This window comes from Leiobunum rupestre, chromosome 7 (assembly GCF_980474605.1).
Source record: "Leiobunum rupestre chromosome 7, qqLeiRupe1.1.hap1, whole genome shotgun sequence".
NCBI lineage: Eukaryota > Metazoa > Arthropoda > Arachnida > Opiliones > Sclerosomatidae > Leiobunum > Leiobunum rupestre.
This window is the reverse complement of record NC_143390.1, coordinates 47,175,847-47,200,987: the sequence shown is the minus strand read 5'-3', so window position 1 is coordinate 47,200,987 and position 25,141 is coordinate 47,175,847. Positions and strand designations below refer to the sequence as shown.

Sequence of the window (25,141 nt, the reverse complement as noted above, 5' to 3'; positions counted from 1 at the left end):
ATTTCTCTTTTATATTTTACTTTTATCAGAAGTTAATAAATTTAGATTAAGTAAAAAGGTTATTGCAATGTTGAAAAAATTAGCCAAACATTCAAGGAAATAAATGATAATTTGTCATAGATCTAGAGTTAAATTACCTTCAAAAAGTGCCAAGATAAAATTGAATTCCCTGACTTTTCCCCGAATTTTTACCAATTCTTAAAATTCCCTGACATTTCCCCGACTTTTTAGGCCCATTTTTAAATTCCCTGACTTTTCCCCGATTTTTTACCAATTTTTAAAATTCCCTGACATTTCCCCGACTTTTTAGGCCCATTTTTAAATTCCCTGACTTTTCCCCGATTTTTTACCAATTCTTAAAATTCCCTGACATTTCCCCGACTTTTTAGGCCCATTTTTAAATTCCCTGACTTTTCCCCGATTTTTTACCAATTCTTAAAATTCCCTGACATTTCCCCGACTTTTTAGGCCCATTTTTAAATTCCCTGACTTTTCCCCGATTTTTTACCAATTCTTAAAATTCCCTGACATTTCCCCGACTTTTTAGGCCCATTTTTAAATTCCCTGACTTTTCCCCGATTTTTTACCAATTCTTAAAATTCCCTGACATTTCCCTGACTTTTTAGGCTCATTTTTAAATTCCCTGATTTCCCTGACCCTGTTATCGAGCGCGCGCCTTCATTTTTAAGTACTAGACGTAACTAATAATAATATTAATAACTTTGACGTTAAATTGGAAATGAGTGTATGGCGTGGAAATCCATCACCGTCTTCAAAATAATATTTTTTACAGTAATTCAGAGTAAAACCAGGGTTGCCACAATATTATCAGATTCAAATTCATAGCGCAGAGTTTGAAAGTTCTCTGCCCACTTTCTTAAAGAGTTTTCCCTCGAGCTCTTCGGTTTACCCTTCCATAAAAACTTGTTGAGGTAAACGATAATAGTAAGTGTAGGGAGCTGTTGGCTCACGTGGAGTGAACGACTTGCCATTACCCTCCTACGCATCGTAACCCGGCCACCTGAATTAATGGCTTTAAAAGTCGCTAGATGACTTAGGCCTAAGTGGTGCCTTGGGTATTAGCTAGCTGATTATTATTTATTTTATTTATGACTATTCCCTGTTTTCCCTGGCCATTTTTAGTTATTTTCCCTGACTTTTTAAGATCAAGATTAGACAGGTTTAATTTTTACTTTTATCAGAAGTTAATAAATTATCAACTTATATTTCAGTACAAAATTTAAAAAAACCTTTCAAGGATCTAAAAATAATAGCAGGATTTGCCATAGACCCAGTGTAAAATTACCTTAAAAAGTGTCAATATTTAACTGAAATTCCTGACTTTTTACAATTTTTTTAATTAACTGACTTTCCCCTGACGTGTGGCAACTCTGAAAACGTTACGAGTCCCGAGCAGAGTGAATGGTTCTTGATCGATATGGACCATTCACCCTGGAAGGGACCAGTTAGGTTTTAACAAGTTACCATGAAGAGTAGATGGTATTTCCATCAACATAAATATGGTATCAACATGATCATTCTGCTTCAGCAGAAATAAATACATTATTTGTAAATGTAGCCCCAGATCACAAAATAAACGATATCAATTGATTGATCAATACTTACTTTATAGATGAATAAAATATTTTTCACTACAAATCGTTTCTTTTTATATCAGCAAAATAAAAAACTATTCTATTTCACAATGGAAACCGCCTTCTTAGGTAATTTTCTGTATATTTCGTAATAAAAGTCATTTCAAATTCATCCAATAAAATTAAGTTATTCCGTGACGTCACTAACGCGCGAGCTATTAGATCATTGACCCGTCGTCCACTTAATATATAACATTGTTATAATTGAAATAGCAGGTAAAGCCTATTCGATAGAATAAACTAAGGATTGGGGTTGTTGATTATTAAAATCAGATTTTTATTGATTTTAATAGATTTATTGATTTTTTAGGGTTTTTAGCCTGATTTTCTTGACAAATTGATAAATAATTTGTGTGCGGCGATAACGTAAACTATAGTTTCAATTATTGTTTGGTAAATCGAATTATTAATTACTAATAAAATTAAACTGAAGTTTTGTCTGAATTGGAATTTATAGAGAGCGTGCTTTCGTACATTGTCATAAATGCATTGGAAGTATAATAAGTGATTTAAATCAATGATTTTTTTTCAATCGTGTCGCAAGACGCTTACAATATATTTTTAAATTACGAAAATTGATAGGTTAGGACCCCCAAAACGTTAGATATACAAGCATTTTTTGGTGAACAAATTAGGTGGTGCATCGGAGTTGAACCACTAAGGGTGACCACTTACAAACCCTCCACTTTTTTTAATAGGAAAAAATAGGAAATATTAAGTCATTTTATCGGAAATTATGGGATAAATTTTTATGTAAATATAGGAAATTATAGGAACGTTCAGGTGAATTTATAGAAAAATATAGGAATAATTATAATAAAGATAAAACAAATGCTTTTAAAGAAACTTTGGTTTAATAATAATATTACATTTAATACGAAAACATCACTGACTTTGTGACTAGATGTAATATTACTTTAATATTACATTTTCATTTTAAACACCATCCACCCGTAAAAGCTAATGATATTAGTGTTTTACAGGGCCGCAAAATCTTCCCTGACTATTCCCTGTTTCCCTGACCACTTTAAAAGATTTTCCCTGACATTTTAAAGCCAAAATATTTATTTTTTATTTTACTTTTATCAGAAGTTAACAAATTTTAATGGACTTATATTTCAGTAAAAAGGTTATTGCAATGTTGAAAAAAAAATAGCCAAAAACTCTCAAGGGAATAAATTATAATCATAGAGTTTGTCATAGGTCTAGAATAAAATTACCTTCAAAAGGTGTCAAGATAAAATTGAATTAACTTTTTACAAATTCTTAAAACTTTTTAGGCCCATATTTAAATTCCCTGACTTTACCCTGACGTGTAGCAACCCTGTTTTAGTAAAGGGCTGGCTGTTTTTGAACGCCTTCTATCGAAATTTAAAACTATATTGAAATCAAAGCGCAAAGAACGAAATATACATCAAAATATAGGGAAATTGTCAAATTATAGCCTAAAGTTATAAGAAAACAATCGAAATATAAGAAAACTTATAAAATATAGGGAAATTGTGGTAACCCTGATAGTCTGAACGTTACTTCGCCACAGAAAAATAAAGCTACTAACTTTCCAGAAAGTATATCATTCAAAGATGCCTTATTATGATACAGCAAACATAGAAAAAGTATATTGGTAAAGACATTAGGAAGTTTTCGGCTGAATATTTTTTCCCCAAAAGTGGAAATAAGTTTATTGCGGCAGCCGCTTAAAAGACGCTGACACGAGAAAAACAGATTATACTAACTAGCGCGAGTGCTCGGTCTTATAAAGTTCCTTTTTACCATAGCGCTATAATACACCGTTGGGTGAAAAAAAAAACGGTTCTATGCAAACCTGCGACTTTGCTTATATACAGGGTGCTTCAAAAGGTTATGCAAAAAATTTGAAGAAGTTGTAGGGGGTGAGTTGAGAAGTATGCCTGTTTTTGTACCATTTTCCTATGATGCATTAAAAGAGCACCAGAGAGCTTCAAAGTGTGGCCTACTAGCCCCTGGAAGTAGGCTGCAACAAGCGCAAAACCAAGCAGCAGATAAATGTGATTTCAGGGGTACGATGAATTTGCAAACGCGTGGGAATTGAGATAAATAACAAAAAACAAATGAGTAAATAAGAAATGTGCAATGAGTTTAATTAAGCACAGATGCACTCCCAGGGGCTAGTAGGCCACACTTTGAAGCTCTCTGGCGCTCTTTTAACTCATCGTAGGAAAATGGGAAATAAACTGGCATACTTATCACCCCATGCAACTGATTAAATTTTGTGCATAACCTTTTGAAACACCCTGTATATAAACTTAGAGAGATAGAAAAAGATGGCCAGGGGGGAAGCTGTTCCTTATATTTAGTACGCGGGCGCATTTATCAAGATTCGCTTCCAGCTCCATTAGTGGCGCCATCTAGGTTTGTTTTTTCAAAGTAAAATCGAAGGAGAAGTTGGAAATGGAGAGACTTTCACCTCAAAATCGGTGGCGTTTATTCCCCGCGTGGCGGCGCCGCGTACAATCTTATTATCGAGCGGGTCTGGAAGCGAGCTCTGTCGGTGGGGAGCGAAGGCGCTTTCGTGGGCGTGGGAGGCTTAACTAATGTGGTCATCAATGATTCTTTAAAGGATAAAAAAAATTGACCGGCGCCGTTAATTTTAATACGGGATAAGTTATTCTTTGAGAACTTGAAAGCGAAATTATTTGGGGGGAAAGAGTAAAGGGGGCGCTGTCGGAAGGGAATGCTTTATCACGACGTTACGCGTGACTTATGGAGACGGACCCTGACATTAACTATGTTTAGAATGTGCCCTTTGACACGTATTTTTGTAGACAACATTTTAAAAATAAACGATAAAAAGAGGTTTTTCTTGAAAGAGAATTACTAGGTTGAGACGAGTCAGGGCTGGGAAAAAAACACCTGGTTTTTTAGGTTTAAAAAAGGTTATTTTAGTTTAAACTCGGTTTTTTGGGTTTAAACCAGGTTTTTTTGGTGTATATTGATCAGGTTTTTTTAAACACTGCTTTATTTTAATTTCAATCTATTTCTAGCTTTGGTTTAACCGTGCATACATATTACAAATCAACTAAAAATTGTTACGAATACAAGCCTCACGTGACCAGAAAAATAGGAAAAACCATAAGCAAAAATAAGGATTCTTATCGAAAATCAGTAGCTAAAATAAAGTGATATATAGGCTTCGGGTTATACACTACATAAGAAAACCTAAGAAATTTATAAGAAGGTATTGAAAATATAGGAAATTCGGTCACCTTGTAAATGTCTTAGAAATATAATCATTTCGCTAAGAAAATGTATAAACATTTTTGAATAATTTTTAGTTAATTAAAAAAATTATTAAACAAAAACATTGGTTTTTAAAAAAAATAACTTAGTTTAAACCAGCGTATATAAATTTACTTCAATTTATATTTTAATATAAAGGTGACTTTAGGTAATTATGTATTAAGTAATTTTATTGCAACACGGGAACTAATTAATTGTTAATTTCCCTGACCCCAGGTCCCCCACTCAAATGGTGAATGTTTTATTGGAAAAATAACATTATATTTCTAAAAATATTGGACTTTATATGACCATATTTAAAAAAAGTATATATGCTAATTAATTTACTAACTTTATGAATTTAAAAACAAAATCTATATTTAGTGAACTAAATCTTTGATTATCACTTAAAAATATAAACTAATTTTACCATTTAATCACAAAATATACTAGTAGCTAACTAATTATAGGAACTCTAGGGGCATTGTGACCAATTCCATTTACAAATTCCCATGTCCGGAGCTAGGAGCAACAAACACAAGGAGAACGCAGCTAGCCTTTAAACACGCTAACGAAGGGGTGTGTACGAATTTCATTGGACGAGCGTCACGAGCCTATACGCTGAACGTTTTACGGGCGGGGGGAAGACAATTTCCGAATTTTCCTCTTCCGACGGCAGCAGGCGCTAAAGCGTCTAGCCAATGAAAACTGTACACAAGAAAATCCACGACTTTTGACGGGTTGCGTTCTCCTTGTGTGGGGTGTTGCGTTTGTTGCTCCTAGGTCCGGAGGGAGACTAGTATTGGAAAATGTTAGGGATGTTAATTTTCCGGAAAAATAAAATGCGGAAAATTTTCCAGAAACGTTTCCGGAAAAGTTTCCGAATTGCGGAAAATTTTCCGCAAATCGGAAAAATAAAAATTGGAAACATAAATTACCTTTTAAGGGTTTTTAATGTTTTTAACTTTTTATCGATATAAAATGTCTAATATCAGTAAACATACTACAAAACATTAATAGCGTTACATGGTTAATCAGTTTAAACTAGTCTAGAGATTTAGTTTTACTTTCAGATTCGAAAAAAATAGGCGAAAATGCCTCTTTATTTCAATTTGCAAACAATATATTAGACTAATCATGGAATGAAAACTTCTTTATTTTTTTCGGAAAAATAAGGAAGATTTCCCAAAAAAAGGCCTCGGTCATTTTCCGGAAACTTTTCCGAGCGGGAAATTTTCCGACTTACAACACTAGAAAATTTTATACACGTCTTCACTCTCAAATGAACGCTTACATCTCTCGAACGCTAAAATAACCAATGCTTGATTAAATTTAAATATTTAATTAACAAACAATTCGAACCAAATTAAATATTTGACGTAGTTGACACGGATAGACTAAGATCCAAACTCGAAACGAAGTTAATAATAGAGAATATTCGAAGAAAAGTTGTTAGTTGAGAAAATCGTTAAAGATTCATCATTCTAACCTTAAAGGGGCAGTTCACGACGTTAAAAAACAGTTCCCAGTTAAAGAAAATATCTTTTAATTAAAACCGCGTTAATTCATATTTGCCTTTTTTATGTACGAATAAACAGAACGTTTTTTTTACCCTCATATGATTTATTCTTAATAAGAGTATTGGGAATGAGAGTGGAGGAAGAAGGCTTCCCCGCCTTACTTCGCAATCATGCGGGGAAGCCGAAAGAGGGGGCGGGAGGTATCCTTCCCATCTTTTGGCATCGGGCCAAAATGTTATCGGCGGGATTAGCAGGGGGAAATGTTGGGAAAGGGTACAAGCTACGAGACGGGACTAAGGTGTTAAAAAATAAACGAAAGGGACGGGGGAGATAAGGGGGCCGCGTTGGGGTAGCGACATTAGCGCCACCGAACGGCGATAGAAGCCATCGCATTAATTAGGGGTAAAAATTTTCTTCGCGAAAATTTATTCCGGGTCTTAACCAAATTTGGTCTAAAAGCAATAACCTTTCCAATCTAGTTCGAGCCTATTTTTCACTTTGAGCCAATTACCCGACCCGCCACCATACGGATTACGGACGAACTATTTTTCCCTTCGCTTCGGGGGGAAACTCTTTATATATCGATCTAAAACCGACTAATTTTTAATACCGTTACCATTGGTAATTTTCGTACTCCGAAAGACCAATTATTTACCCCTCCTTCTCGGCAAATTTCCTACTAAATTAGGGGCACCATCTAGCGGTACGGTAATTTTATTCCATTCCCGACAGCGTTGAAGGGAACAGTCTTCATTTTCAATTTAATTAAAATTGTTCGAGTCATTGAAGAATTTTCACGAAATAAACAAACAAAATTAACACGTATTTGATTTCGTTTTATCAGAAGTTACGTAATACGCGTAAGTATGACACTGTTCTGAAAATGAAATTTGTAATATTGAAAGTCAGTTTCCGTAATGACCATATAAATCAGGACGTGGCTGAGAACGTTTCTTTGGAAGTGTCAGGTAACCTTTGTTGAAGAAACCATAAAGGCTTAGGCTTATTGAAAGTTAAACGATTTCAACAGTTGCAATTAAGTTTATTTTGGCGAAATAATATTAAATTATTTATTGATAGCATAAAATTGATTACTATAAACATGCCCATCATTTCTGAAGGTTTTTATTTTTAAATCGGGTGATTAAAGGCGTTTTTTGTACGTATTTATCCGCTAACCTGGCAACTAGGAATAACAAACACAACACCCCACACAAGTAGAACGCAACCCGTCAAAAGTCGTGGATTTTCTTGTGTACATTTTTCATTGGCTAGACCAGCGGTTCCCAAAAGGTGTTCCGCGGAACCCTGGGGTTCCGCGGAAGGGTCACAGGAGTTCTGAGAATTCGCAGCGCGGTCATCTATGGTCGTGGCAACAGTAAGTAAAAAAAATGAGTTGGGGTTCCGCCAGTATTAGCTGCATAATTTAGGGTTCCATAGCAAAAAGAAATTGGGAACCGCTGGGCTAGACGCTTTAGTGCCTGCTGCCGTCGGAAGGGGAAAATTCGAAAATTGTCTTCCCCCCGCCCGTAAAACGTTCATCGTAAAGGCTCGTGACGCTCGTCAAATGAAATTCGTACACAACCCTTCGTTAGCGTGTTTAAAGGCTAGCTGCGTTCTCCTTGTGTTTGTTGCTCCTAGCTGGCACTAATTTTTCAATGGAAAATAGTCACGTGTGACGTATTTCATCTCCCGAAACTTTCAATTACGCAATCACTTCGCGACAGACTATCATTAGCCGAAATCGATTGGTGTCATACTTATGTCTATTAAGTTACTAATGGTTTTATGTTAAACGTCCCAGCATAAATAATTGTTGTTAGGCGACACCTGTACATATGAATAGCGAATTATAGGAAAATATAGGGAATTAAATAAGCGAATTTTTTTTAAATATAGGACACTAAATATGAAAATATAGGAAAAAATAATAAGGTAATTATTGCATATCGGTATCACTTAGAATATTGATAATTTTTTTTACATTGACTTCTGGCTTTATTGGATCACTTAGTGTATTTACAAAGCCTTTCAAGATTTTGTTCGAGAGTTTTCACTAGATTTTCGATGGCACGTACATAAAAATTCTTTCATTTTCAAAAGACCGTTAAATTTATAGGAAAATATAGGAAAATCGGTGAAAATGAAGGAAATTATAGGAAGGCATTATAATTTTTATTATTAGTTTAAATAATTATGTGAAAATATATTTTCTAATTAGTTTAAAATTTTGCCATTTTCTAATCAGTTTAAATAATTATATGTTTAAATGAATTTCATTGTTAGTTTAAATTAATAACATTTTCTAATTAGTTTAAATAATTATGTTTAAACTAATAAGTTAAAACAATTATATGTTTAAATAAATATTATTGTTAGTTTAAATTAATAACATTTTCTAATTAGTTTAAATAATTTTATGTTTAAATAAATTTTATTGTTAGTTTAAATTAATAACATTTTCTAATTAGTTTAAATAATTATATGTTTAAATAAATATTATTGTTAGTTAATGACTTTTTAAAATTGTAAAACGAAGAAAAATTTAATAAAAGAACGCGTATTTTAATAGACAAGTTTATTGTTTATATTTTGTAGGAAATAAAGAACCAGGCCTAATATTTTCCACGAAAAATGATTGAAACTAAATTTAGCGCACGATGAGAAAGACGGATGGGTTGACCTTCCCGGGGATAACCTTGAGATCAGTTTCGCGGAATGCCTCCTTGTTTTTATGTTAATCAGGAAAAGTGACGCGGGCGGAGGGGGAAGCGACGGGGGAGGGCACGCTAGAAAAATAAAACAGAGTGGAGATAAACTTTTGACAGCTTTTAAACTCGCGTCACTGAAAGAGGAGAATCAACTATTAAATAGCGCGTGGTCCTTCGAGAACGATTATTATCAGACAGATTCTATTGAAACGGCACCCTCATTTGCATACGAAACGAAGGAGCCAACCCAGATTGAAGGTTTCGCCCTATCTACCGCGACTATTGAGGGGGACCCGAGTTAAATTGACAGCGTTGGCGGAAGCTAGTCCATGGGGTACGCGCTGCGACTTTTCACCTCTACGGTCGACGTCGGCTTATCTAGACGCGCGGTTCACTTTTTATTTTACACATTATTTCCAACGACGTTTTGGAAAGATTTACGAATCTCAATTTCGAAATAAGAGAGATTTCGATCGAGTGAAGGCTGACTGTTAGTTTTTTTTAATAGAGAAAAGAGGTTGAGCGGAATACGCGAACGCGTACGGATAGCTTTATTTTTAGGGACATAAAGCTTAGCTTAAAGTATCAACGAATTTAACATTTCTGAAGCTGGAGCTGATTGGCGCCAGCTATGTAGAAAACCAGTCAGACCACGCGGATGATTTTTAGATTTAGTTCATAATCACTTAAATTTACTTTTTTGCTTCATAATGACAGTTTTTCACATTCAAATTCCTCGACCTATTTGAAAATTCCCCGACTTTTAGACCTATTTAAAAATTCCCCGACTTTTAGACCTATTTAAAAATTCCCCGACTTTTAGACCTATTTAAAAATTCCCCGACTTTTAGACCTATTTGAAAATTCCCCGACTTTTAGACCTATTTGAAAATTCGCCGACTTTGAGAAATATTTGAAAATTCGCCGACTTTGAGAAATATTTGAAAATTCCCCGACTTTGAGAAATATTTGAAAATTCCCCGAATTTTAGACCTATTTGAAAATTCCCCGACTTGTAGACCCATTTGAAAATTCCCCGACTTTTAGATCTATTTGAAAATTCCCCGACTTTAAGACCTATTTTAAAATTCCCCGACTTTAAGACCTATTTGAAAACTCCCTAACTTTTAAAGCTATTTGAAAATTCCCTAACTTTTAGACCTATTTCTAAATTCCCATTTTATTCAGATGCGGTGGGTGGCAACCCTGTAAAAACTGCACAAAGCGTCTCTTTTTCCAAACAAGGTCGAATGTATTTTCCAGTAGACAATGACCGCGCGAGAGAAATGAGCCGTTATAGGAGGCAATAGTCGGGATCCGCCGTAGCCGTCAAAAGAGGTGACGTGAAAAGTTTTCCCCATTGAGAGTCGGCGCCCAGAGTATACGTCCCGTATACGAATTTAGAAATAAAGCCATCCATCATCTAGATAATTGCCAAATAATGGGGGACCAAATAGCACGCGTCAGAACCCGACTCGCGATGGCCAAGACACTCTTCAAAGTACCGTTTCCCTGTACGGTAATTATCCCGTACGCGTGAATGGTAACGCGAGATCTCGTGAAAGCTTATAAACTGCTACAGCGCCGAAACTAAAGTTCTACATTGGATGGTACAATTATGGTAGTTATATTTTAAATAAATGCTAAATTTATCTACTATCATTCTGTTTTTACTTCAATTAAAAATTGATAATTTTAAAGTATACCACGGAGTCAATTGGGTTTGGCCTAAGATAATGGTCACTCGGGGTTGTTGCTTAGGCTTGGCCCTTGACCGGAAATAAGCGATTGTACCTACCCACCTTCAGTGTTTGGCGGTGGAAAATTCCAGGTAGAAAATAGTGTGGAAAATTCCGGACTGGACAAAAGTGAATTAAGTGAACAGTAAATATTTTTACCACAGAAAATTATAAAATGATAAAAACATAAATTTCAGATTTGGGCTACTTAATTCAAAATTATGTGCATAGGAATGGTCAGATTCTGATTCACATTAGATTAGTCTGTTAATTTTTTGGAATAATTAATTAAAATATTGTAAGTTCAGTGTAAAATAAGACATTTTTACAATAAACTTCTTAAAAATTTAATTCCAATTACTTTATTAAGGTTTTAAATGCAATTTTTTTATAAGCCACTTTTGGCCAATTTTCCACAAGTCTGGACTTTTCTCCAAAAAGGTGCCTCGCACTGCCCACCTTGGCTAAGTGTTATCGCTATACCAGTGTAAGTAAATCCAGGGATACAAAGGCAAGGTACTTAACGCGCGACCACGGTAGTGGAGGGCTGGATGTAAAATAAAAGTGTTTTCCTACCTGTTGCATTTTCTCGAAATCCAAGCACGGTCTTTGAATGTTAGCGCCAGGCGCGGTCGCGTTGACGGTGGGCGTCCTGCGATGCCTCTTCCGGGGGGAGACGGAGCACAGTTCGACGGGAGGGATGTTGGCCGAGGCGGAGTGGAACAGTTTGGGGGGAGGCGAGAGCGAACGGCTCGGCTTGTGGACGTTGGCCGGCGGCGACGTTCGGAACTCGACGGGGGTCGAGAAACTCACCAGGTCCTTGATCTCCTCGTCCGAAGAGCCCGAATTCTCCCCGAAACTTTGTCCGTTCGCCTGAGACCACTTCCGCTTCTCCGGGTACTGCGAGAGCGCGGCCGCCGAACTGCCGTTGACGGCGGGGAGGACACCGCGGCTGGGGTTCGTGGGCGGCGTGCCTTTGCTCACTGGCACCCGGCCGGAGGACGACGCGCCACTAGCGTTCCTTTCGCGTCCGACGCGGTTGATGACTTCCAGCTCCTCTTCGGAGCTGTGGTGGTCGAAGTTATGGTCACTATCACTGGGGAGCGCGGAGTCCAGAGCGGCCTCCGGGAAAGGACTGTCCATGTCCGTCTTGGAGGCGCGGGACAACGGCTGTCTTCGAGACGAGAATGTCGTCCCGTCGTTGCCCATCTCGGAGCCGGCTACCTCGCCCGTGGAGCCGCGCCGGAACTGCGACCGCGTCCCTCGACTGCTGCTGCCCAGGAGGATGCTGTTCTCCATGTCTGATCCACCGATAAAAACAAAAACAATCATTAGTATCTTCAAAGCCAACAAAGTAGAATATCTCGACTAATAAAATGGCGCCACTCGCGAGGGGATTACCACTTTTCAGATGGCCTGTACACGGATAACGCGTACTCAACACTGATAGAGACTCTAGCGCAGTCAGAGGTACGGGCTTGTACACCGATTACGCGGAGTGACTAGCCCTACGGCTACAAAATAGCCAAGATCTCAACATTCTAGAAACTCTGTCATTGGCTAAATAGTGGTTTAATAACGAATCGAGGGATGAATTAATAGATGAAAACAATTCGCCAGTCTCGAACCGCTAGAACTGTCCTGGCACCTAGGAGCAACAAACACAGCACCCCACGCAAGGAGAAGGCAACCCGTCCAAAGTCGTGGATTTTCTTGGGTACATTTTTCATTGCTTAGACGCTTTAGCGCCTGCTGCCGTCGGAAGGGGAAAATTCGGAAATTGTCTTCCCCTTTTTCATAAAACGTGCAGCGTAAAGGCTCGTCCAATGAAATTTGTACGCAACACTGCGTTAGTGTGTTTAAAGGCTAGCTGCGTTCTCCTTGTGTTTGTCCATAGGTGGTTCCTTTTAACTTAACATTGCGTATATACTATTCTCCACCACTCTCCCCCTATTCGGCTTTCCGTTGCTACGCAACTCGTTTTGAAATTTTTAATATTTAGGCTAAGTTTCTCTATAAGATTCTTTTACGCGCCTATTTCATGGGAGTCGCCATTACCGTGCTACACGCGAGAGAACGGGTTTTGGGGAAAGAACTTTCCACAGTAGAGCTACGTGCAGTACGTCTATGGCAGCTGCCTGTGGAGCAAATCGTGGGAGGGTCCTTGATGGGGGGGAAAGACGCGCGTAAAAGAGTGTATAGTCGCGAGCCAGATTTCCCGCACGGTACTGAGAGTCCCAAATAGGACGAAACCGGTCTACCGTTGGAATTTCTGGCTATTTTATTTCATTTACTTTTTCACTCGAAGATCTATTTGGTCCGAGTTTCGCGTCTTTTTGTTCGCTCGAAGACCTATCGGTACGAGCTATTAGTAAGTTTTTCAATTTCTTCAAATTTGTTTAGGGTTTAGCTTTATTATCCCTTTTCTTAATCGACTAATCTACTTATTCGCTAATTATATAACCCTTTACAATGCAGTAAATAGGTGGTTCCTTTTAACTTAACAAATTTCATTGAACGAGCCTTTACGCTGAACGTTTAACGGGCGGAGGGAGGGGGAAGACAATTTCCGAATTTTCCCCTTCCGACGGCAACAGGCGCTAAAGCATCTAGCCAATGAAAACTGTACGCAAGAAAATGCACGACTTTTGACGGGTTGCGTTCTCCTGGCGTGGGGTGCTGTGTTTGTTGCTCTTAGGTTGATAACTGATAAAAGCAACCACAGAAGGCTGGCTTAGTTACCAGAATTTACAATCCATTGAGGATAGTTTAGCGTTACCGAAACTGTTAGGTTACAACAGCGATATATCGGACTGATATGTCAAAGTGGGTCATTGATGAAACCGTAACCCTGATTTTTGTATCAAAGTTCTAATTAGAGACACGTGCAGTTTAAAATATTCAAATTCAAAGATAGCAGATAATTTAAACAATATATCGATATAAATACTTATATTTTATTCACAGATAAGGATGTTGTTGTATGCTCACTGACTTTTTTATATTCCACATAAACATTAAAATTAATGATACCAAGCAACTTTGTACAATTGAAAGAAATAGTGATCTAATGATGTTGATACCATTGTTTTGAATTAACGAAATAGCTTTTGTATTATCAATTTTTATAAAAAATACTCATCACCTTTTTCAAGAAATCTTCTCAACTATATTATCTTTTATTCCAAGAGACAGTCGAATTTAAAAGTAATATTTTTAGAAACGACACCCAAATAAGGAAAATACGCGATTAAAACTTCGCTTAACATCAATTAAGTTTATAAAGTTTGAATTTGGATTTGGAAAGATCCAACTCAAGCGCGCAAAAATACTTATCAGTTTCGGGAAAATGGTTCTTATTTAAAAAAGTTCGAAGAAACTCCTCTCCGAGAGAGTCATTCGAAACAGCTTAGCGGCCAGTAAATTCCCGATAAGTAGTTCCAGTAAAAGAAACTAGAGACCCTTCATTGACTCCACGACTATGCAAAAGAAGGGCTTAAAAATAAACATCTTAATTAACGAACTTGGGAGAGTGAATCGGGGGACTTTGGTAATCACGTTCATCTCGAGACTATCGGTTCACGGCCATTGATGACGGCCGCGCGTCAAAGACTGAGCGAGTTTCGCGCCATGGTATTCTTTTACAACGAAAGAGAGGTCGCGACCCCGCCAAGACAGTCCCTGGTTATACTGTCCTCGTAGCCACGCTGTTGCCAGGCATTAGCAAACGCGTTTCGCTGATTAAAAGTACTCTCAGTGACAACAAATTTAATCATTAGAGGGAAAACTTTTAGCTAATCCTCTCTTTCTCGAAAACAGAAGACAATTATTTTGACGACTTTTTCCCGGCCGAAGCGAGCGACAGTCAACCTACCCCCCAACAACGTATAAATAGCGTTTACCTAAATTAAATTGTCGGTGCAGTTAGATGATACTAAACCGGAAGGAGGTTGCAAAGTTTTCGCCTTTAATTATCGAAAAGTTACTAGCGGGAACCTGGAAAAGACATTGAAATTACCAAAGACATCTCACCCTCCGAAACGCCGAGTCTTGGCGGGAGAGAGGACCCGATCCACACGCGCAACACACGCTGAGTTTAATGACGAAAGGGCAATAATTTATTCGCTAACTTCATTAAAGTCGACGACTCTCTCTCTAGGATACGAGAAACAGAAGGTCGGTTCGCGCAACCCTCCTTCGCAGTGGCTGGCTGAGAATAATATAGAACTGGATAAATGTGGTGGCGGGAGGGGAACTTGGTAAAAGACGCGTTAAATGATCGTAGCCCGGGCGCTAAGAGTTCCGGGAAAAAACCACCCACTCCCAATTACATTACCTCAATCAGCGTTGGCTTTATCCAAGCGTCCAGATTCTTTAGCGACTACGCGCTCGCGTTATGCAGCCTCGAGTATCATTAGACGGAAGCGAAAGAAACGTGAAAAAAAACTGAGAGGATATTTTAAAGCGACTACGCCGGTCCCTTAGCCATCGGTGTAATCGAGGGAAACGTTGTTGTGTCAGAGGATACGTATCGTTAAAAGCGTATAATATACCTCTTAGGGATGTAAGTGTGGCCGTGAAAAAGTTTCAAAACGGGATGGCCATAGTTTTTTCACATTCTAATTCAATAAATTTTCCAAGTTTTCCCTGACCATCTCCGGGGAATTTTCCTGACTTATTTTGCACCTAATTTTGTATTTTTTTTACATATTATAATTTATAGTAAAGGTTTTCTATTTGTTACCGAAATTAAAATTCTTTTTTTTTAATCTAATTTTTCAAGTTTCAGGACTTTTCAATGATTTTTAGGCCCATTTTCAAATTATCTGACATTTCCAGTAATTCCAAGTTTACATTAATTATAATATTGATATTATAGAATTATATTATTATTATTATATTTATAATTTGATTTTTGGGACTAATTTAGGCAAATATTTTACTCAACGGAGAAAAGCTGCAAAACGTTTATTGAAAAAATAAAAATCTTAATGTATTTTGTAGCAGATATTTTTAAAAAAAATGTATGGAATATTTCTGTTTACAATACATAATATGGTTTTTAAATATTTATGAAGTGAAAAACCATGGTTTTTAAAATGAATTTGGTTTTGCGACGATTTTTAGCAGGGTTCGTACAAAATTGTTGGAATTAATTCAGGTTTCTCTGACCAAATTTCAAAATTTCCCCTGGCCACATTTGTAGAATAAATGAATGGTTTATAATTAATATGTATTTTTAATACATCATTTAAAAATTTATTTTCCCAATTTTTAAGGGCCATTTTTAAATTCCCTGACTTTTCCCTGACTCATTGGAACCATTTTCAAATTCCCTGACTTTTCCCTGACTCTTTGGAACCATTTTCAAATTCCCTGACTTTTCCCTGACTCTTTGGAACCATTTTCAAATTCCCAGACTTTTCCCTGACTCTTTGGAACCACTTTCAAATTCCCTGACTTTTCCAGGATTTCCTGGTCATGTACGAACCCTGTTTAATAGGGAGGGAAAAGTGGCTGGAATCGGTGTGAGGCAATAGCTGACCTAATTTTCTAACTTTTTATTGCAATCTATATCAAAACAAGGAATTACAACGACTAAATTAAAAAAATGTAGTAAAATATTTTAAGAAGACATTGAACACAATTCGTTTAAAACACCGGCATGACCTCTCTGATTTTTGGCAAAAAAAGTGCACTTTTTAAAACTATTAATCGTGAGAGTATAGTATAGAAACAAGTGAATATTCTAAGGCAGTGCACTTCTTAAGATAATATCAGTGCCACGTCAAGAAACGTCACCCACGACCTTCCATGGCCAAAGCTACGGAATAATATTACTCTATGGCACTATAATTTCACTGGGTACTTCTCACGCTAAGAAATATATCATTAGCTTCTGATAGCGCTTCCTTTCCTCCACAAGCCAAGGACATTAGCCGCGGTCCTCCGCCCTTCGCGCCATTTAAATGGAGGCATCTCTCCGCTCGGTTAAGACCCTTCTCCTAATAGACCAATGCAATTAGGAATAATGGAGAAAGGCGAAAATTACCGATGGAAAAATATCTTTCGAGCGCGCCGCCCTGGTGGCAGGACGAGATAGCTTAAGTAGGAAACCATCCCAACTTCCGATGACTATTAACAAGTTCTCTCCTCCTTTCAATTTCCATCCACAGAAATTCCCCAAGTTCTTCGGAACGATTAACGGGGTATAACAGCTCACCCTTATAGCGAGGAGATGGTTTTTTCTGATTGGATACTGATAGTTTGAACAGTTTGCTGAAGATGCAATAGTCTTTACGCCTTGCAAAAATACCAAACTACTACTAAAAATTTGGGAGCAAAAGGTACTTTTCATGATAAGAATAGGATAAAATATAAAACTATATTTTTAAGATGCGAATAAAATGAGGAGTTATCTAAATATTAATTTGAACCAAGAATGTATTTATTTATACCTAGGGAGAATGTCTATGTCGAGACGGTTTTTAGCCTTTCTCTCAATCCACCCGTTGGTCCCCCCAGTACGCTCCTCCGCTTAAAATAAAACGAATAGTCCCGGTATTTCATTGGCTGCTTAAAATTTACGTCACCTAACGCGATGGAAATCAAACGCCGGTGACATTTTGTCTTTCCCCCCGCGCGAGAAAAGGCGTTCAACGTGCCCGGCGATTGTCGCAACATAATCATTCTTCCTAAATATAAATAAATACATTCTTGTTTGAACTATAGTTTTAAAATACGTGACCATAAAAATTAAATGTTTTTAATTATGATATATTTTAAAAGGTTTAAAATGTTCCGTATTTTTCCGAAAAAAAATAATATTGTTCGCGAATTTAAATTTCGCCTCATATTGTCGAATCCAAAAGTAAAACTAAACTTCTTCTAGCTAAGAATAAAAACCACAAAAAATAAATGTGTTTAAATTTTTTATTTTTCCGATTTGCTGCAAATATTCCGGAAATTTTTCCACGTTCCCAATAATTTCGATAATGGTAGCCGAACACAATTCTATATATTTTTTGGTAATAACTATTGTTTTAATCATTTTGTAAACTGCCTTCAAACAGAATGAATAATAGCCAGCCTTTGAAATTTCCCCTCGGTTTCATTGAAAATCGAGTACTTTAAGGATCAAATTTCGATCGTACGGTGGTTTAGAGACACGCAAGAACATTAAGGTATTTCGACAAACGAATGAAAATAATAAAATCAACGGAGCGCCCGTTTTAAAACAAATACTTTGAACCTAGAACGAGTCATCAATAATTTAGGACACGAATATCAAGACGCGTTAATGGGTGTATTAAATTAAAATGCGCTATTTAATAATATAAAATGCGAAATCTCATTTATGTCGCCTTTAATAGCGCTACTGTTTTCTCGTCGAGTGAGTCAAGTCAAAGGCGGTGAATCCATTAAGACTAGTGCCAGGACAATTACGGAACCGGGCGTAGGAGGAAAGGACAACCATTAAGGTAGCGGAATTCATACTTATCGGAGCTAATTGAGACGGTACCAGTTCGCTTCTCTCCCTTTGCAGAAGTAATGGACGATACAAAATCAAATGGAAAAAAGCCAACGAATTTAAGGTTAGGCCTCGTCGACTCGGACACCATTAAGACCATTAGACCACCTTAATGAGCCGCCCTAAGTCCTCCAGTCGAGAAACAAAGATACTACCATTAACATCGTGTGATTTTTCCCAGCCATTTCAAACCCGGCCGGAGTCACGCGGAAACATTTAAAATTCAAAATTAACGCTTTTAAAATAGAAAGAAAAAATAAACCAGAGTAATGGACAGTGCTGTTTAAGGCGGGGCGAATGATTTCAGTACTTTGTTGTCACGTAAGGGATAAAGCTACGGGAGTCAAAGTTCACGGACACACCCGCCGCGCGTGAATAATAGATTCGGGTTTTAAGATCAAATCGTCGAGGGAAATCTTTTTTATACAACTCGCGGGTTGATTGTATCCTCGATACGTCAACTTATCACGGAGTCAAAATCCGAAAGACCTCTCAGTGACATGCTTGGAAGTTCCTCAACTATTATATCCGCTAATCCAACGTAATGTCTCGTTCGGATAAAACAGACAGCTTACATAGAGGATTATGTCAATACTGGTTTCTTTAAGGATTTTTGTCTCTATCTTACCTTCAAATTTATCCAAAGGAATGTATTTTATGCCAAGAAATATCCATATACTCAAGGAGAGAAATTTTTTAGGATTTTTTTTTATACCGACCGACCTAATAGATCGTATCCAAATTAGAGTCATGGCCGATTTTTAGAACTCGGGTCATGGTTGGACGGTATTTCGTTCAGACCATTTTTACAGATTTTAGTTGAACCTTTTAAGATCTATATCAAGATCATTTCTAACCTTATATTTTAATTTTATCCGAAGTTAATAAATTTACTTAATATTTTAGTAAAACAGTGACTCTTCAGCTAAAATTATGTTAAGTTTTTTAGATAACCTTCACAATATTTGAAGTTAAATTTAATTTCATGACTTTTATAAATTCTTGAATTCCCTAAAATATTCCCTGGTTTCTCTGACTTATCCCTGACCGGTGGCCATCTCCAATTATCCCTGACCGGTGGCCATCTTCAATTATCCCTGACCGGTGGCCACCTCCAATTATCCCTGACCTGTGGCCACCTCCAATTATCCCTGACCGGTGGTCACCTCCAATTATCCCTGACCGGTGGTCACCTGTAATTATTCCTGACCGGTGGCCACCTCCAATTATCCCTGACATGTGTCCACGTTGAATTATCCCTGACCTGTGTCCACCCTGACGTTTCATACCCTCTAACAACTCCGATTAATCACTGACCTGTGGAAACCCTGACTTCTCAGGCAACCCCTGACCTCTAACAACCCTGACTTTTCATGACCTCTAACAACCCTGATTTATCTCTGACCTATGTCCACCCTGATTTCCATGACTCGTAACAACCCTGACTTTCCCTTGACCCGTGCCAATCCTCGCTTAACGGCCGCGACGTAGGATTAGCAGCCGAGATAAGTCCAAATTGTCAGGTCCAATCGCGTCCAAGCCGAGCCAAACTTTGGACAGAAATTGTAGCGCGTTAACGGCCAGGCGCGAGAGGAGCCAGTTCTGGCTTCCTCCTAATGGCCATTAAAGTCGGCTGATCTGGAGACAAAGTACAAGAGCCAGACCGGGATGGACCCGCGAATTTCTTGTGAAGAAAAGACGGGAGATATATAAAAGTTGGCGAGCATTATCTCACGCAATTTTCTCTTCCGGGAAGTTACCTTTCGAGGGGCTTCTTTACCTTTTTGGTCTACAGACACGCGGGGGGGGGATTTTAGAGCCAAGAAGGGGGGAAACTACGGTAATAAAACGGCAACTTCGTTGACCGAAAAAACCCTAAGAAATGGAACGGCGGAATGGTGTCGAAAATAGCTAAGATTCCCCGCTCAACGTCACTAACAGCGCCATCTAGGGAGCCGTCCCGCGCTGCGTAATAAATCCCGGCACCGGGCTTGGTAATTGACGACGGTCCGCCCTTGTAAAACTGTCTTCGCGAGGCCGTCTCACCCGCCTAACCTGACAGTTTTCGATACGCCTAAAACGTACTTTTGGTGGAATACGTGGAAATAATGGCCGGACGATGGCGCGAATTTAGTACCAGACTCGGGAATGGATGGTTGAAGATTTGACGCTATAAAAGATCAATTTACGGGGGTCAAAAATAACATCAAAATAATTCGAAGGAATTGATTCACACGGCATTACCTTGCACCCGAAATAAATACGCCCGGGTTTCATATAACGCCATTACGGTAAGTCCGAGGTTCGATTTTAGTACGGTTTTATTTTCTCTCACTAGATGGCGCCTGTTTAAAATTCGTGGCGCTAAGTTGTTAATTAAATACTTATTATTTAAATATTAATTAAATACTCATTATTTGAAACAATCCCAAACCCTATTTTAAACAATATTTTATTCATAAAATATAAAAATAATAATGAATAAATGAACAAATAAATAAAAGAAATAAATAAATAAAAACAAATAAATAAAATAAATAAATAAATAAAATTAAATAAATAAATAGATAGAAATAAATAAATATATATTTATTTATATCTATTTATTTATTTATATCTATTTATTTATTTATATCTATTTATTTATTTATATCTATTTATTTATTTATATCTATTTATTTATTTATATCTATTTATTTATTTATATCTATTTATTTATTTTTATTTCTTTTATTTATTTGTTTTTATTTATAAATAAATAAATAAAAGAAATGTTAAAATAATGGCATTAAATCTAACACCACAAATTATATAAAACTAATTAGAACATTACACGTTAAGAATTTAAATATTAGATTCTCAGTAACAATATCTTTACAGTAGAAAATGAGATGCAGTTGAGAAATCTAATTGATATTGTAAATAAATTTTCCACAACCACTTTCTACGAATAAGGCCCAACCCAATATAAAGCCAGGTAATCTGTTTTGAATATTTTTGTATTAGAATAATTAGTGGCCACTAAATTCCGTTTAGTCCAGGCCGGAATTTTTCACTATTTTCCACACTATTGCCAAATCTCGGAACACTGTAGACAGGGTTCGTACAAAATTTCCGGAATTAAATTCCCTGACATTTCCAGGTTTTCCCTGACCAAATTGACAAATTTTCCCTGACCATTTTTGTAGAATAAATGAATAGTTTGAGGTAAGAATCTTAAATAAATTTTTGAAATAAAATATTTTTCGTCTGATTTTTTGGGGGTCATTTTAATATTCCCTTACTTTTTGGGACCATTTTCAAATTCCTTGACTTTTCCTTGATTTTTTGGAATCATTTTCAAATTCCCTAACTTTTCCCTGACCTTTTGGAAACCATTTAAAATTCCCTGACCTTTTGGAAATATTTTCCAGGTCGTATACGAACCCCAGTAGACTAGGTACGTTCTCCATCACCTAAACCCGTTCTTCATAGAACTTTTTCTTCAAGAGAAAAAGCAGTGTCACAAAATTGCAGGCGACTTTCTAGAAACAAGAATTGAAACAATTCTTATAGATATAAAAGAAAACGAAGACGGCCGAGGGGAAGGAAGTTGACAAAGGCTTAGCTAGGCAGTTCGGGTTAGGGGGAAGGAAACGGAATTTCTATTTCGACTATCGAACGTTTTATTCCATCCTTTCTATTTCACGCGCTTGGTTAGTTCTGCTCGAAATAACTTGGACCAAAAAAAAAGAAGGGTTAAAAACGTGGGGCGTTCACAAATAACTTAACGGCGTTAACGCATGACGCACCGCTTTCAAATGATTCTCAGATGCGTTATCCGAATCCAGAAAATAATTCAGATATTAGATTATTCGTATTTACGCTCAGATATTATCAAATTAGTTGTTACGGGTCCAAATTCAAACCAAAGTGTTTAAAACCGAAAGTTTAGGTCGGATACTTGGTAAAATGAATCAGATACAATTTGTGATAAAATATAGTTAAAAAAAAACCCGTACACTTTTCAAGAAATCCGAAATCTAGCCTAAAATCCCAAGATTAAAAATCTCGAAATCCGGCAAGAAATCCCGAAATCCGACGGAAAATCTCAAAATCCGACGGAAAATCCCGAAATCCGACGGAAAATCCCGAAATCCGATGAGAAATCTCGAAATCCGACGGAAAATCTCAAAATCCGACGGAAAATCTCGAAATCCGACGGAAAATCTCGAAATCCGACGGAAAATCTCGAAATCCGACGGAAAATCCCGAAATCCGATGAGAAATCTCGAAATCCGACGGAAAATCTCGAAATCCGACGGAAAATCCCGAAATCCGATGAGAAATCTCGAAATCCGACGGAAAATCTCAAAATCCGACGGAAAATCCCGAAATCCGATGAGAAATCTCGAAATCCGACGGAAAATCTCAAAATCCGACGGAAAATCTCGAAATCCGACGGAAAATCCCGAAATCCGATGAGAAATCTCGAAATCCGACGGAAAATCTCAAAATCCGACGGAAAATCTCATAATCCTCCAAGAAATCCCGAAATCCGACGGAAAATCTCATAATCCTCCAAGAAATCTCGAAATCCGACGGAAAATCTCATAATCCTCCAAGAAATCCCGAAATCCGACGGAAAATCTCAAAATCCGACGGAAAATCCCGAAATCCGATGAGAAATCTCGAAATCCGACGGAAAATCTCAAAATCCGACGGAAAATCTCGAAATCCGACGGAAAATCTCGAAATCCGACGGAAAATCCCGAAATCCGATGAGAAATCTCGAAATCCGACGGAAAATCTCAAAATCCGACGGAAAATCTCGAAATCCGACGGAAAATCTCATAATCCTCCAAGAAATCCCGAAATCCGACGGAAAATCTCAAAATCCGACGGAAAATCCCGAAATCCGATGAGAAATCTCGAAATCCGACGGAAAATCTCAAAATCCGACGGAAAATCTCGAAATCCGACGGAAAATCCCGAAATCCGATGAGAAATCTCGAAATCCGACGGAAAATCTCAAAATCCGACGGAAAATCTCGAAATCCGACGGAAAATCCCGAAATCCGATGAGAAATCTCGAAATCCGACGGAAAATCTCAAAATCCGACGGAAAATCTCGAAATCCGACGGAAAATCTCAAAATCCGACGGAAAATCTCGAAATCCGACGGAAAATCCCGAAATCCGATGAGAAATCTCGAAATCCGACGGAAAATCTCATAATCCTCCAAGAAATCTCGAAATCCGACGGAAAATCTCAAAATCCGACGGAAAATCTCGAAATCCGACGGAAAATCTCGAAATCTGACGGAAAATCTCGAAATCTGACGGAAAATCTCGAAATCCGACGGAAAATCTCGAAATCCGATGAGAAATCTCAAAATCCGATGAGAAATCTCAAAATCCGACGGAAAATTTCAAAATCCGACGGAAAATCCCGAAATCCGACGGAAAATCCCGAAATCCGACGGAAAATCTCAAAATCCGACGAAAATCCCGAAATCCGATGAGAAATCTCGAAATCCGACGGAAAATCCCGAAATCCGATGAGAAATCTCAAAATCCGACGGAAAATTTCAAAATCCGACGGAAAATCTCAAAATCCGACGGAAAATCCCGAAATCCGACGGAAAATCTCAAAATCCGACGGAAAATCCCGAAATCCGATGAGAAATCTCGAAATCCGACGGAAAATCTCGAAATCCGACGAGAAATCTCGAAATCCGACGAGAAATCTCGAAATCCGACAAAAAATCCCGAAATCCGACGAGAAATCTCCTAATTCGGCAAGAAATCCCGAAATCAGACTATAAATCCGACATCCAACAAGAAATCTTTAAATCCAGCGTAAAATCCCGGATTTAAAAATCGCGTACACATTTTTTGATGAACATCCGATACCTCGAATGGCGGTCTTTCAAATTGGAAATTTTAGAATCCCTATATTTAAAGAAACTTAGCCACTTAATTCTTATTTCTATCATATTTAATAGAAAAATTACTTTTTGATTTTAAGGGCTTTAGTGTCATTATAATCGAATAGAGGGATATCCGTATTGGTAACGCAATTTACATTTGAGGATTTTTCGAAAAAATTGAATTTGCGAACGGCCCCAAACAGGAATGGCACGGGGGGGATTTAGGAATTTCGAGCAGTGTCGAAGAAGGGTTTTTAAGTATATTTTGATAAATGATAAAAAATGGCGGGTAGGAGGGGGTGAAAGCAATGGGCCGGATTTATGGATTCGATATGTGAGAGAGAGAGAGCTCTTAAGCCTTGGCTATAAATATAAGGATGAGGATATACCCGACCAAATAGATGAAGGTAATTTTCGGGGTGGAATTAAGCGTTGCGTTTCTGAATGGGTCATTCTCCGCGAGTCGAAATGATTAGCCAGTTAATTTCTTTTCCCTTTTCTTGTTCATTCGTTATTCGAGTCGTGACGTCAGCGGAGCGTCAAACTAGTAATAGCACCACGCCCATCGGTAATTGCGAGGTTCAGTAACCCGCCCAACGTCTACGTCTCAACACCACAAATATCACTTGACAGTTTCTACCAAGCTACGGCAGGGTCCCCAGCGATTTTTTTTAAATATATTATAGGAATTATAGGAAATTTCATAGAAAATAATATAGGAATTATAGGAAATTTCATAGAAAATAATATAGGAATTATAGGAAATTTCATAGGAATTATAAGAAATTTCATAGGAATTATAAGAAATTTCATAGG

General features: G+C 37.5%; 1 protein-coding gene across 7 annotated transcripts in view; it reads right to left on the bottom strand.

The window, feature by feature from the left end:
- Reph (Regulator of eph expression) overlaps positions 1–25,141 on the bottom strand; it is a 236,407-nt gene that overhangs the window by 72,841 nt on the left and 138,425 nt on the right. For 6 of the 7 annotated variants that reach the window (XM_090153127.1, XM_090153133.1, XM_090153128.1 and 3 more), the window contains one exon: positions 11,460–12,184. In XM_090153127.1, coding sequence (XP_090009253.1) covers positions 11,460–12,184 — 725 coding nt within the window. Of the gene's footprint in view, positions 1–11,459; positions 12,185–15,219; positions 15,376–25,141 lie in introns of those variants that run through there. The other variant, XM_090153131.1, reaches the window with a different exon arrangement.